This window comes from Bacillus rossius, chromosome 1 (genome assembly GCF_032445375.1).
Source record: "Bacillus rossius redtenbacheri isolate Brsri chromosome 1, Brsri_v3, whole genome shotgun sequence".
Lineage (NCBI taxonomy): Eukaryota > Metazoa > Arthropoda > Insecta > Phasmatodea > Bacillidae > Bacillus > Bacillus rossius.
In genome coordinates, this window is record NC_086330.1 from 195,489,734 (window position 1) to 195,505,986 (window position 16,253).

Consider the following 16,253-nt stretch of genomic DNA (forward strand, 5'->3'; position numbering starts at 1 on the left):
TCTAGAATTAAAGTAAACAATATAATTGTTTCAGTTTCTAAATTTGAAATTGACTAATTGGACCCTATAGATAACATCATTCAATAAATATTATAAAATAACCATGCATAATATTAATAGTGAGTACTTATAAAAGCAAACAGAGTGCCACCTTTTGATTTTTTTAAGTTACCTACTTTATTCAAGAAAAACATATACAACACAAGAAACTAAATAATTTTGTGAACAAATCTTAGGCTTCCAATGTTTTAAAGTTTTGCAACAAATGCAAAGCTTCACATCAGATGCAAAGCTTTGCATCACAACCGAAGCTACTAATTGCAAATTTCCTAGCGAAGTCAAAATATTAAAAAGAGCTTTGGTTGATTCGCTTTGTTGATGCTTCACACAGGTCTACACTATACTGATGTAAAAGCTGAGAGTAATAATAAATTAACTTAAAGTGAACTAAAATGGCTGGCAGTACGGTGATGCACGTGGTGGCCAAGATCAATTTTCAGAGTCTACCCTAAACAATGTGAACGTGAGCCTGGATTGATGCCGCACTATGGAAGGTGTAAAACTATAGAACGCTGGATAAAAGACCTCATGTCACCAACTACTTATTCTATGTAAACCATTAACAATATTTTATTGAAGTGTATTTTGTTGAAGGCCCTGGAAAGTTGATATCATTAGCGACTCGTCTTCAGCGGGAATGTGACAGGCAGAGCAAGCGTGTGGTGTCGGAATTCGCCAAGCACCGTCAGCTGGAGAAGAAGGTCCAGCAGGTGAATGACCACATGCGCAACATTAGTGGCTTCACAAAGTATGCAGAGAAGCTGGACCCCAAGGAACTGGACACCTTGCTGGGCGAGCTGACCATCATGCATTCCAGAGCAGAGCTCTACGTGCGGTTCATCAGGCGAAGAGTTCTGGTGAGTGTGTCATCAGACATTCAGATTGTGTGCATGGATGTGCAGTTTGTGTACCGTCAGTCAAACTATTGATTTGACTGTTCTACTTGTAGCAGTTTTAGAGGCCTCGCTCTCCCTTTCTCCGTAGCCCACACGACCATAAATACACTGTCTGAAATTATGTCTACTCTCAAATTTTTGACAAAAAACAACTCAATTCAATGCAAACTATGCCACATTTATAATCTATCATTACAACTCATCCTTAGTAAATGCAGATTTTTATTTCAATCAGAATTTGCTAGAAACAATGCTTGTGTTAGTCTCTGTATTTCTAAGTTTTGACCACCGTGATGAGCACTTCATTAGCAGAACATCAGCACTGGGGCCTTCGAGAGTCGTCAGGAGCTTGGGAGCAAAACATTCAAGTACAGTAAAACTCTATTAAGACATTTTTCAAGGGACTGGATGCTAAAAACTTCTTAACAGGGAAAACATCTTACAGGGGAAATACATTGGTGAAAATTCAGTCGCTATATAAAAACCAAATTTACTCAAATAACACACTGTGTTAACTATAAAATTACACTCACCTAATATCATCAGCGTACTTGGAAAACTATACAATTACATCAATAAACTGAATTATATACACTGAATTAAATGTAATAAGCACAATAAAAAACTTATTGAAACACTAGCAAAAAAATAACTGTTTTGAAAAATATTGTGTCAGCTTTGATTATTTTAACACATTTTCCGACACGCATTACAAAATATTCAAGTTCCCACAAACTCTTGCTCACACTATCAGGAATATTTTGTGTTCCATGCACAAATAACTTCAGTTTGTCCAAGTGGTCAAGCGCTTCAGAGTATGTTAGCACAGGAGTGGAATCACTTTCATCGCTGCCATCATCGCTGATCACATCTTCAGCTATACCCTTGTGCTGTTCACATAGCTCTTCAATGGTTTGCGGCTCGCATGGTAGAACTGAATCGTCAACCGAGACGTAGTTTTCAAAAGTGCATGAAAAATTAAGCTGTTCTTGAAGACTTTTCCAATTTGCATCTGCAGTTGGTTTGCTGTTCTCAACTGATTCTTCAGGGAAAATATCATTAACTTGAACACCAAAGCCTGCTTTTTTGAAACAATTTTTAATGGTGGCCGATTCCAGCATTTCCCACGAAGCGGCAAGAAAATGCATGGCGTCCAGGATGTTTATCTTATAGGCACTGGTTTTGGTACTTTTCATGCGTGTTATTAGTCGCAACACAAGATGTTAGTGAAAATGCTGTTTCAAAATTTTAATAACGCCTTGATCCATGGGTTGCAGCCTAGATGTCGAATTTGGTGGGAAAAATTCAATCTGGATGTTTCTAAGGTTCAGTATTTCCTTCGGATGAGAAGGGCAGTGATCCATGAAGAGTAGAATCTTCCGATTTCTACACCCCATCTTTGCAGCCAGTACTCTTACATAATCTTCAGATATGCTGCTCGTCATCCATGCAGACTTGTTGTTAGCATACTTGCAAGGTAATGTTTTAATGTTGTTAAAACACAGTGGTTTCTTTGATTTTCCAACAACCAGAAGCTGCAACTTTTCAGTTCCATCCATGTTTGCACCCAACAACACAGTAACTCTTTCCTTACTTTGTTTACCTCTGTGGCATGTTTCACCTTTTAAAACAAAGGATTTGTCTGGGAGCATGTTGTAAAATAGCTCATATTCATCAACATTAAAAACTTTTTTTGTTTCAAAGTCCTTTAAAATTGCAGGCAACTCTGTATGAATTCAAGTCTTGACAGTATCGTCACACATACTTGCAGACTCCCCACTGACAGTTCTGTAGACTATTCCCACTCTGTTCTTGAATCTGTCGAGCCAGCCATTTTAAGGTTGAAAATCAACACCAAGGTTATGTGCGATTTGTACAGTTTTCTCTCTCAAAATTAGGCAGTTTGTCGGGATTCCAAGTGCCCTCTGTTCCTTAAACCAAGTCAAGAGTAAACTTTCAACTTCTTCGTATTTACCAACCTTCACTTTCTTGCATTTTGATGGAACACAAGCAGCCAAAAGTTGATCCCGTTTCATCATAATTCCGTTCAATGTAGATGGCGGCATGCCTAGTTTTTTTGCCATACTCACTCTTGGTGTTGAAGGATTCGCATCAACTTCCGATATTATTTTCAGCTTTTCTTCAACAGATAACGCCTTTAGTTTAATAGGTCCTCCACTATTTGAAGATGCCATTACGCACTGTTTTTCACAACACTAAACGTTTATTATGATTAATAACCACAAAATCACAACTAAAAAGTTTGCCTAAAGTCACACTTACCCTAAAACACCTTTATTGCAGGTTATCAATTAGTACAGTTTACTGAGCACGATATAAAGTGCGCCCACTGCTTGCAAAAAAACTGCACGTGGAAAGATCAACGAATAATGGCTGGTGGTAATACTGGTAATGTGGTTTGCTGTATAGTGTTAGAAAATGGTGTGTAGATGGAACAGCGGCTCAGTCAAGCAGATGATTGGTCGCAAAATACACTCGTAACAGCGCGGGGTGTGTGGCGTAGGTTTCGACGATCGTGAGCGTTTATCATTCGCCACCAGTTATTACTCGAGTGGGGAAATGGCACACAGATAGAACAGCGTGTCTGTAACAGCGAGTGGTGTGTGGCGCAGGTTTCGACGGTCTTGTGCTCTTCAAATTAATTTATTGTTTGTAAATACATATGTAAATTTTTTAATTAACTTTAAAAATTGTTAAAATGCTTAAAGTTAATGTTATTATTTTATATTTTTTCTACAAACGCAGAACGTTATATGCGTGAAGCATATATAAACACAAACGTTATGAAAGGGAAAAATTAACATAGGGATATATGGAAGTGATCAAGGGAATAATTTTTTAAACTTAATAAACAGGAAAGCGTGTTACGCGGGAATGTCTTAAGCGAGTTTTACTGTATTATGTACTATCTTATACCTTTTAAATCTTGAGTTTTATTTTTGTTCTGTTCCTTAATGTTGTGGCAATGATAGTAATTTTGCATGAGCTGTGTATAACAAAAATTTGCAGTTATTGCCACTGAAATTTGTTTTAAAACTCAAAATAATTTCAAGTGACAAAAATTACATCCAGAATTCTAAGGGTACTTTTTCTACAATTCCTTGAACATCATTAGACGTGTATTTTCATGCTATATTTTCTGTTTACTGAAAAAATAGGTAACTGAGCAAGATTAAACAACCACATTATGTATGGTTCCCGCTCAAAACAATAAATAGTGTCTATGGGAGCTTGTCTCTCATCACAGATAAACAGCATTAACAAGTGCTGCCCATCTGTGCCAACACATCAGTAAATTATCACCAAAGACTAGATAGTGCCTAACATCAACATTGATGTCATGACACATTTAATAAAAGACTGAAGTTGTTACAATGGAGGCAATAAAACTAACGGAACTATAATACACTTTTTATCACTTGTTTGTCAGAAGTAAAAAAACAATCAGTGGAATAGATGTGTGAATCATGTTACTACTAAATAAAATTTAATGATAGTAGGGCTGTAAAATTAGGGATTAAAAATAACACGACAGTATATAACTATATATTTTATAGAACAAACAATAACCCATTTGTCCAAAAAATATCAAGTACCTAAAACATTTAACATGTCAAAATAAAAAATATTTAAAGGAATAAATAATTTTCTTTTGAGATACTTTTTTTCAGAAAGGAATGTAATATGAGAAAAAATAACCCTGTTACAGCTGCTGGACATGATAATCTATCCCTGCTTTTTAAAATAAGTCAACAGTAAAAGAATTTTCTTCTGAGTTAATAAATAAAGAAAATAAAGTGACTCCTAAAATCATTAATTTTCTTTGATATAGCTATGAATGAGTATCTATTCAAATTTTTAAATAAAATTCATTATTTACTCATGTAATGTTAAAGCAAAGTATTGGAATATATAATCATGTGTTTGTTTTCAGGTTAACTGATTTGTAGAAAGAATTTACATTGTAATACCAGGAAAAAAGTAGAAAATAAAATCATTGACATTGTCCCATTACTGTTCAAGTCTCTACAAAGTTAAAGTTACCCCTGATGGAGTCCACCATCTAGTATTACCTACACACGACTAGCATCATGGCATCAAGACAGCACCTTCTGAAATGTTGGCGCTAGCTCCTCCGATTGTGCCAAGAGCTCCATAAAAACACGTGTCCGTAACGCCATTACCAACTATGTCCGTCTCTACTGCGCTGCCGCACAATCTGCGCCGTCAGCAATCACAGGCAACCTGGTGGTGTGCCTCCACGCCTGCAGTCCAGTTGCTCTGCGTAAACCACTGCGCTCAAGGCTACAGAAGTGGACACAGCATTAGACACAGCAATAGACACCTTTCCCTCCCTCCAGAATTCCTGCTTGCATGCCTTCCAAACATTCTGTATTCCTTCCGTGTGCCTCACATGCCATGACTTATCCTGGCTACCCGTGATCCGAAGTTATCCTATCCTTAATGTCTGAAAATAAAACCAAAACCCAGATAATTAACTTGTGAGTTGGTGAACAAGATAAAATATTTGTCAAACATAATTTTTAAACTTTGCTAGTGTTAACATTAGCAATAATAATTATGTGATGTTTCAAATACCATGTTGCAGAGTGATCTGGAGGTCGGTATCCCCAATCAAAACACACGTTCTGAACTTGTTTCGAAGCTGGAAGCGATGCTCCAGGGCAGTGAGTTGTGCCATCGGATGCAGGAGCTGCTGGGAAATTACCTCCTGCTGGAACATTACTTCATGGAAGAGAGCATCAAGAAAGCTGTTACTATGGACACACTAGAAGAAGGCTCGCTCACTTCGAGTATGGTGGATGATATATTCTTTATCATCAAGAAATGCATTAGGTATTGAAATATTGCATTATTTTACCTGAACATATTTTATAAAGTGTTTTTTTTAGCCTGTCATAGCAATTTCTCACATTTGAAAGGTGTCTTATTTTATGTGCAAACATTTAAGTTGGTGAAACTCTATGGTCTGTGCGTGAATCACAGTAGGAAATTTTGTAGGTGATATTTAGAGATGGTGATTTATAGCATTTAAAATAATATTATAATTTGAAATTTGAAATTTAGCATTTTGTAGCATTTTTAAAAACAAGATTCAGCCATTTCTCTCATTTTACATTACTGAAAAAAAGTATACTTTTAAAAAGCATTAAATAATACACACATTAATTATTAACAACCACATAAAAAAGATCTAGCACAACTACAAAGATAGCCTCTCTTGGCAGGTTTCCAAACATTTTAGCACTTATGAGTGCAATAAATTGAATACTTAAAATTAGTGGTGCACCGATGCGGATACCAATGAATCGTAATCGGCGATTATGGGTACTTACCGATTAATCGTAATCGGCGATTATCTTAACGATTACTTTGCCGATTATTTACGTCCCGGCGTAAAGTAGGTTTTTACTGTGTACTATTTTGTTACACATTTTAGGACGAAATACGGTAATATTTGTATATCTTACAAAATTCATCTAACTCCGTCATATCATAATTACAGATATTTTGTTAAGTTTAATAAATTTCATTGCCTCTAACAATAAAAAATAAATTTTTCCTACACGTTTATTTACGTTTTGTCTTTTGTTCTGTCTTTTGTTTAGTGGCCTTGTACACTACCTATAGCCAGAGACGTAAAATAGATGGCACGCAATCAAAATACCACAAACAGTTGCAGTGGATTCTATGACAATCGATCTTTTCGAGTCGTAGTAGCGGTTCGAAATCGTGGTCCCGATACCTTCTAGTTTTTATCACTGCGTTTTATAAACTCGTTATGGGCGTCTTTGGTAACATTATCCGTTTATTATTTGTATGTGACGTGAAAAGTGAAAAAGTATTAATAATTTTATATATTCAGTGAACATAAATAAAATCACATGTGCTAGAATTGGTTTTTAGTCATTTTTATATATTTATAGTGAGATGGCGAGTAGGGAGAAAAAAAGTGAAGTGTGGCAACATATTTGTATAAACTCAAGTGAACAAAATAAAGCAGCATGTTTACATTGTTAAACGGTAATTTATTGATGCAACCTATGTGATAGTCAATAATAATGCTAGTTTTCCGCAACAAAAACTTACCCATTGTAAATTACAATTATTAGACTGTAGTTCAAGTTGTTTACAATATCAAATATAAATAGAAGTTAATTTAATTTACACTTTGCAATGACTTAATAGTGTATTTTATATATTTTTATACTGTTATTATAACCGTATTCTCAATTTTACCTAATCTTGTTATTAAATTCACATGGGAATAAAAAATTTTGTGTGCATTAATACACTTAAAAAAATTTCTTCATTATAATCAGTAACTGAATCGGTATCTGCCGATTATTGCTCTCATAATCGGTAATCGAATCGGTAATCGGTAAAGTCATATCGGTGCACCACTACTTAAAATTACATTAAATATTTTTTAGTCGTGTTCATGGCCATAGTTGATGTAAATTGCACAAATAATGTTATTGAAACTCGTTTTTTCAATTTTTATTTTCGTTGTTTTCAATTTTCGCCTTCTTTTGATTTTCGATCATGCCAGAAACCGTTGCTTGCCATTTTACCGACTTTTATTCTTCATCCGACTTCTTGGTGAATCTTTTTTTTTGCAGCCTGATGTCCCTCAGATTTAATGTGCTTTTCAAGTACATCTTTTTTTTTTCCACTCCAGACGGCGATTAGATAAATTGTACATTAAAATATTTGTATTACTTTCGTAGAACTGTTCACTTTTGTATTCATTTATGCGATCGCGAATGGAAATTACGTTTCGTCCCATTTTTACCACGAGAAATAACAGTTTACAACACATTCACGAGTATGCACATATTTGTAAACACACCACCTTCCACAGACTACACAAGAATGCGGCTTTCACGTGAAACACACAGCCAGAAAATGGGATTTATAATTGTTAGCGCGGCGAAGCAGAGATGTTGCAATATGGTGGCCTAAAAACTGGGGCGACTGAAAAGTATCCAATCGGAATGGTTACCATTCCGTAAATTATACATCCTCATGTGCCCAGAGCATTCCGGAATGGTTACCATTCAGGATTTACTGGCAAATATCGTATAATTGCAAATCCTGAAAAGTATCCACTGTATGAATGGTTACCATTCCGGCTTTTACTGCAAATGTGCTGCTAGAAAAAATCCGGAAAAGTGTCCGCAGTGTGAATGGTTACCATTCCGGATTAGATAGTTTTCCGTGTTCGTCTGCAAAATACGGAAAAGTATCCACTGTCGGAATGGTAACCATTCCAGTTTTGTGTGCGCAGATATAAAAAGGGGCGACTGAAAAGTATCCAATCGGAAGGGTTACCATTCCGTAAATTATACATCCTCATGTGCCCAGAGCAATCCGGAATGGTTACCATTCAGGATTTACTGGCAAATATCGTATAATTGCAAATCCTGAAAAGTATCCACTGTATGAATGGTTACCATTCCAGCTTTTACTGAAAATGTGCTGCTAGAAGAAAACCAGAAAAGTGTCCGCAGTGTGAATGGTTGCCATTTCGGATTGGATAGTTTTCCGTGTTCGTCTGCAAAATACGGAAAAGTATCCGCTGTCGGAATGGTAACCATTCCAGTTTTGTGTGCGCAGATATAAAAGTAGCTCCTAAAATCCTGAATGGTTACAATTCCGGTTTTCCTTGCCAATGCACTTAATTTAAAAATACTGAAAAGTTCCCGTAGTGTGAATGGTTACCATTCCGGGTTTATTTGACAATGCACTTACTTTAAAAATCCTGAAATATGCCCGCAGCCTGAATGGTTAACATTCCCGTTTTCGCCGCTGTTGCACATCTCATAATAATCATGAAAACTATCCATTTTGAAAAGTATCCGCTAAGGGCGTGCAGTTGACTCATTTACCCGTTGCTAGATGGCAGCAGTGTTATCTTTACATGAGAGATGGCGTGCATAAAACATTTGTATATGAATTTATGATCAATTATAATATATTTTATTTTAGAAAGATTTACTACCCATAACTGTGTTGCGAATAACTGGATTTTGTCAACTGAAAAGAAATATTTAGTGTGAACAATATGTTTTGTAAAATATCTTTGAAAATGTCTTTTGATTTACGACTGGACTTGCCTTTATCCTAAAAACACGCAATTAAAAACATGGTACGTATTTTAAATTAAATTTTAATTTTTTATATTTCAGAAATAATATGCCTACTGCCAAATTATACTTGAGTGTTCATGAATACAAAAATATCTACACTAATGGAGTTCTTAAAATCAATTTGGTTTGGGCAAAGGTAGAAAGTTCATAAGTGATAATAGCTGTATCCGAATAGTTGCCTAATGGATCCCTTAGCTAAGGGATCCATAGATAGTGCATCGTAATGGACGCGGCCATCTTTGAGTTGAATCCGAATTCTCACAAGGGATGTCGATACATCCTCTCATGCGTCCACTAGTTAGATATTTTAAGGGACGCGACTCTCACATCCACTGATATGTCCATACATCCCTTAGCTTTGTTATTGTGACCATAACCCTTTGAAAACGAGAGTGTGATACGTGATAGTTAATAAAAATGGATTTTGAACTTGAAGATAATCACGTAAAATGTAACTATGGTACCTACTTATAAATACTTATACTATAAGTATATGTTACACAATTCACATTAACAGTAAATTAATTTTATTTGTAGGAACAACAAGTGCCCGACTCAAATTTTCTTCTATACAGTAGAACCCCGATTTTGCGAACACGGATTTAACGAAAACAGCGATTTAACGTAAAGGTTTTCAGGAACCAACAAAAATCACCAATTTATTAAAATAATAATATAGATTTCCAAAAAATGCAAGTAAATAGTAATGGAATCTTATTAAAAAATACACTCTCTGGTGTCAGTAATAGAATGGAGGTACTATATATTAATATGTGCCTTTGCATCATCTGTCCAAATACGAAAAAATTAAAAAAATTGTTCAAATTGCTTAAAAACTCCGGGCGGTGTAACTGAATTGCGTAGGTGCGTGCCATTGCGCGCGCCTGGATAGATAGACTGTCCGCGACACTTGACGTCATGAAGGGTTTCTTTGTCCGCATCCCCCTCCCCCTTCTTCATCCTTGGCTTGACTCACCACGTTATCTTCCAAATACGCCCGCATAGTAACAGTGCTAGCCAATAATCACACGTTTCCAAATATTCCCTTTCCCATCCTCCAGGTTTTTTCATCTTGTGACCACGTCACACCAATACGCCATTATCATTATTCTCTAGATGTGTAAAAGTAACGAAAAAAAGCGTACCCATATGTATTCGTTACTATAACAATTAGTACTCGTTACTATCGTATCGTTACGTTACTCGTTACTTCTGAAAACAGCATTAAAAAGCTATGTTATGTTGCACCAACGAATCGAGTCGTATTGTGTACGCGTACATTATGACGTCGCGTAAATAATAATAAATAATATATAAACAATTAACAACATTTGATAATTATCAGTTTTTGTTAACCAAGAAACAATTAAATCTCATTAATGCGGCTTTTTTATATCATCTCTTTTAAGATAATAACAAAAAAAAACGTGAAAATACGCGATAATTAAAAACAAAAACATACATATTTCTAATTCGTAAACAATACTTTCTTACGTTGTTTCTGTTCCAATCTCAAACTTTGTCTACACACACAATACCTTTAATAAACAGTAAAAAACTTTGACGACGAATTTCCAAATTATACTTTACTTAATAAACAAACATTGTTCTTTGTAACGCAAATTCATCGAATATGCGCGCGCATGCGTAAAACATACGAAAAATGCGAGTAACGAGATGCAGCCTTGTGTAACGTTTCGTTACTCGTTACTAGATGGCGCACCCGTTACTCAGTACCGAATACATACGGTTTGCTACAGCTCTATATTCTCAGTAAGAGCTTTGTGCGCGGTGTTTAGTTTTTGGAATACGTTTTTTATAAGTTTTGCGCAGCTGAGCGAACAAAGAGAGTCAGCCGGCGGCCACGCCGCGCCGTAACAGCAGCTGACCGAGTACAATGACCTTTCTCCGCGTACGGTGCGCTATGGACGGTAAATTTCCATCATTTGGCAGCCTTTTTTTTTAAAATTTTTTACTGTGACGCAATGTGTATGTAGCTCGGTTTGTTATAAACGCTGCAGGTTGCGACTGTATTTTAATAAACTTTAACGCATTTCTTACACTTTACATATTTTTAAACTTTTTTTATGCCTCATTTTTTACGGTTTCTAAAAATCTGTATGTACGACCGAGGTGTACGTACGAACCGGGGGCCGTAGGAGCGAGATCAAAAACATTGAAGATGGAAAGTTGACGAAGTCTGAGATAGCACGGCAGCACAAGATATCAGCGTCGGCCCTGTCTACGATATGGAAATGTAGGTACGCGATTATTAGTGCGGGGGTTATTGAAAATCGGTAAATCGGATTTAACGAAACATCGATTTAGAGTAAACATTTTCGGTAACCGTAGCACTTCGTTAAATCGGGGTTCTACTGTATTTTAATTCCCAACAATAATTTAAACCATCTGAAATTGTTTAGAAATTTGAATGTTCATTTACGTTTTACTTGCCCACCTTTAGATGTCATGAATATAAAAGGCCAATCCACATTAGTACAATGACAAACCAACAGGCAGTGCTAGCTGTATAACTATTCGGATATCGTACATACTTTAGAATGTACCTTTAAATTGTGGGTGCATTTGTTTAGGGATGTAGGGACGTGAACTTAATGGACGCATCCCTAGGTATTCGGATACAGCCAAGATTTCGGTCATCAATGTAATAACAGTGCTAGCACACACAAATCTGAGCATGTAAACTATTGTTTACTTAACAACAAACTTTTTAAAAATTCATTTGAAGGCTAGGTAACAATGAACTTTTTAAAAATTCATTTGAAGGCTAGGTAACAGAAAGAATTCAATAACAACTTGCTCATCAACACAAATATATTTTTGACGTGACAACGTCTTATAAATCGATGAATGCCGGCTGCACGCACGCAAAAGTATGACTCATTGTCCCGTTACGCTTATTGTCCCATTACACTCATTGTACCCTTGCGCCGCATCTATCTCTCTTCCACTCGATTGGAACAACCATTGATTTGACTTTTTCGAGGCACATTAAAATTGAAACACTCCCATTTGTTTCCTACTATTCCTATCATCGTCTTATCCTTAACAGAATAACACAGATTGGAAGAAGTTAAATAGCAAATATATATAAAAGTTATAGTTAAAATAATCGTTCGTTAAAGTAATAAACATATTTGAATTAATGAGTGCACATAAAAGTAAATTTATCAATTAAATTGTAGATTTCATCTCACTCCTTCTTTGTATCCATACAAAATAGTTATAATTCAATAAAAATGATTCAATTTTATTCATAAAAGTATGCAATCACTTCATTAATGTTTTGTTATGACGTCACGTAAAACTATCGTCCGTAAATCGACTTTACAGAAAACCAATTTTTTTTCGTTAAAACCATTACTTCCTACAACACTTGGAACCGGTCTGAACCTGGGTCTGGAATGTGTTAATCGGCAGTCTTGTCACCAAGGTTGTCTGTGCTGTGGAATCTGAGTTTAAAGCTTGCCATTAACACTGAGAATCCTACTAGCCCACTAATACTATAAATGCAAATGTGAGTTTGTTTGTTTGTTATGCTTTTACGCCTTAACTACTCAACCGATAAACATCAATTTTTCTTACACGTTGTCAGAGGTGCAGTAAATGACATACCTAGGATACCGGTCATCAAGAAATAAATTATTGTTACGATTACCCTGCGGGGGTTCGTAAAGGATAGCCCAATTAATAGATTTTATTTCACACACACAGTTTTATTTATTACCACTACTTGTTCCTTACAATTAATCTTCAAAGATGGCAAATAATTAACTACACTTAAAGAAATGTCTATTCCCCAGTCACTCGTTCCACACACCTCGCTGGGCCGCACCTCCGGCGCAACTCTCGCCGCAGCACCCCTCGTGGGTCTCCGCCGCGGGACTCCGACGCCGCACTCCGCCGCCGCCGTCCACCCTTCGCCGAGATCCCACACGACGACCCGCTCGCCTCTTCACTCGGGACTCCGCCTCGCCCGCGACTCTATCGCCCGGAAACTCCCGACTCCACTGAACTCACTCACTCCCTGCCCTGGAACCTTCGTCCATGGACTTCGCCACTCTGCCGCGCCCGCGGCACTATCGCCCGGAAACTCCGCCGCGGGAGAACTCCCCACTCAACTCCTTACTCACTCGAAGGTCGGCCCAACCTCCTTAAATAGCCCTTGGGTTCCCGTCCAGAACAATCGGGCATGTCTCCGAGATATCGCGCGACCTTCGTCGTCGAAATGCCCAGAAACGCGTCGTGAGTCCTCGAAGGACGCGGCGGCTGCTCAAAGAACGCCGATAAACTCAACAAGCATCGGGTTCCCACAAAACACACCGATAAACATGTCTGAGTCCCTCCATTCCGCAGTGCGGCCTCCCTTAAGTAACTCGATCTGAGGCAGGTGCGCGCCGCGACAGTCAGGATGTCGCGAGATAGTATGACACGAGATACCAGGGAGAGGATGCGGGTGGAAGGGGGCGCAGACAGGCCGAACGAGCGCGGCGACGCCAAGCACTGCAGCCAAGCGCGATCGTAACATTGCCCCCTCCTTAAACCTGTTCGTCCCGAACAGGTAATACATCTCCTCGTGGAGGTCCCCATGCTACTCGAAGTTTAGGCCTCCTGCCTTTCCTCCATCGCGGGTTGTACAGTCTCACCCGATAACCCTCTCTCTCATTAGATGTAGCTTCTCTTGTCACCTGGCGACACTTCTGCGTCGCAGATGCCCCATGTCGTTCAGCCAGCTGCCCGAGACGGGCTGACCGATGCTTTGGACTGACCCGATACTCTTGAGTGCATTGCTTATTGCCTTCCAAATGTTTCCTTGTATCTTCCCTTTTTCTCTCCATTTCTTCTCTCGCAGCTACTTGTTCGCACAGCATTTCTTCCCGGCTCCTCTTTGTCTCTTCTTGGTTCCTCATTCCCTCTTCATTCTTCTGAATATCTTCTGGACTGCACTCAGTTACTCCTTGCACCATCTTCATCACTCTTTGTGTGCTCATTGTCTCTTCTCGGTCTTCCTTCCCCTGTTCTTGGTCTTTCTTCATCTCTTCTTGGTCTTCCTGCATCTCTTCTTGGTATATCTTCGTTTCTTCTTTGCGCTTCTCTATCTCTTCTTGACTCATGTTCATCTCTTCTCGGCTCTTCTTCAGTTCTTCTTGGCATTTTACCCTCTCTCTTTGGTTTATCTTCATTTCTTCTTGTTCAATATTCCTTACTTTGTAACTCATCTTCACTACTTCTATGCTTTTATTCAGCTCTTCTTTCATCTTCATGTCCTGGCTGTTCTCTTCTCCTTGGCTAATGTCCTCTTCACAGTGTTCTTCGCTGTTCTCTTCGCTGTTCTCTTCACTGTTCTCTTGACTAGTCTCCTCTCGGCAGGTCTCCTCTCGGCAGGTCTCCTCTTCGCTGGTCTCCTCTTCGCTGGTCTTCTCTTCGCTAGTCTTCTCTTTGTTGTTCTTCTCTTCACTGTTATTCTCTTCGCTGTTCTCTTCTTGGCTGGTCTTCTCTTCGCTGTTATTCTCTTCACTGTTATTCTCTTCACTGTTATTCTCTTCACTGTTATTCTCTTCACTGTTCTTCTCTTCTCTGTTCTTCTCTTCTAGGCTTATCTTCACTTCGGTCTTCATTTCATTATTTACTTCTTCCTGGCCATTCTTCATATCATCCTGACCCTTTATTTCTTCCTGTCCCTTCTTCATTTCCTCGGGGTTATTATTGGTTTCACTCTTCTTTTCTTCACGGTGGTTCTTACTCTCCTTCCTTCCACTCTTCATTTCTTCCGTAAAGTTCTCGATTTTGGTTACCATTTCTTCCGTATAGTTCTTTATACTGGCTAACATTTCTTTGTTATAGTTATTCCAAATTGCTTTTATTTCTTCCAAGGCAACCCTTATCTCTTTGTATTGATCGACAGTAAACCCTTCAGTAGCCATCTCTCTCTAAAGCATTTACTAATTAAACAACCTAAATAATTTTTTTTCTAATACTGTTCTTAATTTTAAATGATCTAGCCGAACCTTCTTATTAAACTAACAATATCTCTATTACATTCAAAACTAACACTGACTACAGTATGCTCAAACTAACTCTAGAAAATTTCAAGTTCACTAAAGTTCTAAACACTAACTCTATTCCCGTAATCTAAATTCTATTCTTAACTTTCCTGATAATAAAACTGAATCCTAAATCTATTAATTAGGGCTATCCCACTTCTGACACCAAAATGTTACGATTACCCTGCGGGGGTTCGTAAAGGATAGCCCAATTAATAGATTTTATTTCACACACACAGTTTTATTTATTACCACTACTTGTTCCTTACAATTAATCTTCTAAGATGGCAAATAATTAACTACACTTAAAGAAATGTCTATTCCCCAGTCACTCGTTCCACACACCTCGCTGGGCCACACCGATAAACATGTCTGAGTCCCTCCATTCCGCAGTGCGGCCTCCCTTAAGTAACTCGATCTGAGGCAGGTGCGCGCCGCGACAGTCAGGATGTCGCGAGATAGTATGACACGAGATACCAGGGAGAGGATGCGGGTGGAAGGGGGCGCAGACAGGCCGAACGAGCGCGGCGATGCCAAGCACTGCAGCCAAGCGCGATCGTAACATTATAGATTAAAAAACAAAAAGAACTTTAACAGCAAATCTAACAAATATATCGCTGGACGTAGTTATTTTTTTTTTTAGTTTATATTTTCACGTAACGTAATGAAAAAAATGCAATAGCACTACATATTTTAATGTGCTTTTGACGTTAGCACTGCTTCCAAATTAATTGTCATCAGATTTCTGTTTGTAAAATCTTGGAGAGTAGACTTAATTACTAATACTTATTGCCTGATATTGGTAGGTCAAACAAGTCTTCAGGATTAGTTAAAAAATTATTATTATTTTAATTTTCGATACACCCGCGCCCAACTTTCACCTCCTCTGGTGTTTATTTTCGTAAATATGTTTTCGGAAAACTACAACAATATACTATTACTTTTTTTATCCTTCTTGTGTATGTATTCCTTTGCAAACTTTTAAAATGTACCATCTTATTAGTATGATCAATTACTTATTTCATTAAAATTTAAAA

At 37.6% G+C, this 16,253-nt stretch overlaps 1 protein-coding gene across 9 annotated transcripts in view; it reads left to right on the forward strand.

The window, feature by feature from the left end:
• LOC134527202 (conserved oligomeric Golgi complex subunit 4) overlaps positions 1–16,253 on the forward strand; it is a 235,313-nt gene that overhangs the window by 92,729 nt on the left and 126,331 nt on the right. For 5 of the 9 annotated variants that reach the window (XM_063359659.1, XM_063359662.1, XM_063359658.1 and 2 more), the window contains 2 exons: positions 640–917; positions 5,587–5,834. In XM_063359659.1, coding sequence (XP_063215729.1) covers positions 640–917; positions 5,587–5,834 — 526 coding nt within the window. The remainder of the gene's footprint in view (positions 1–639; positions 918–5,586; positions 5,835–16,253) is intronic. The other 4 variants (XM_063359664.1, XM_063359663.1, XM_063359661.1 and 1 more) reach the window with 1 other exon arrangement.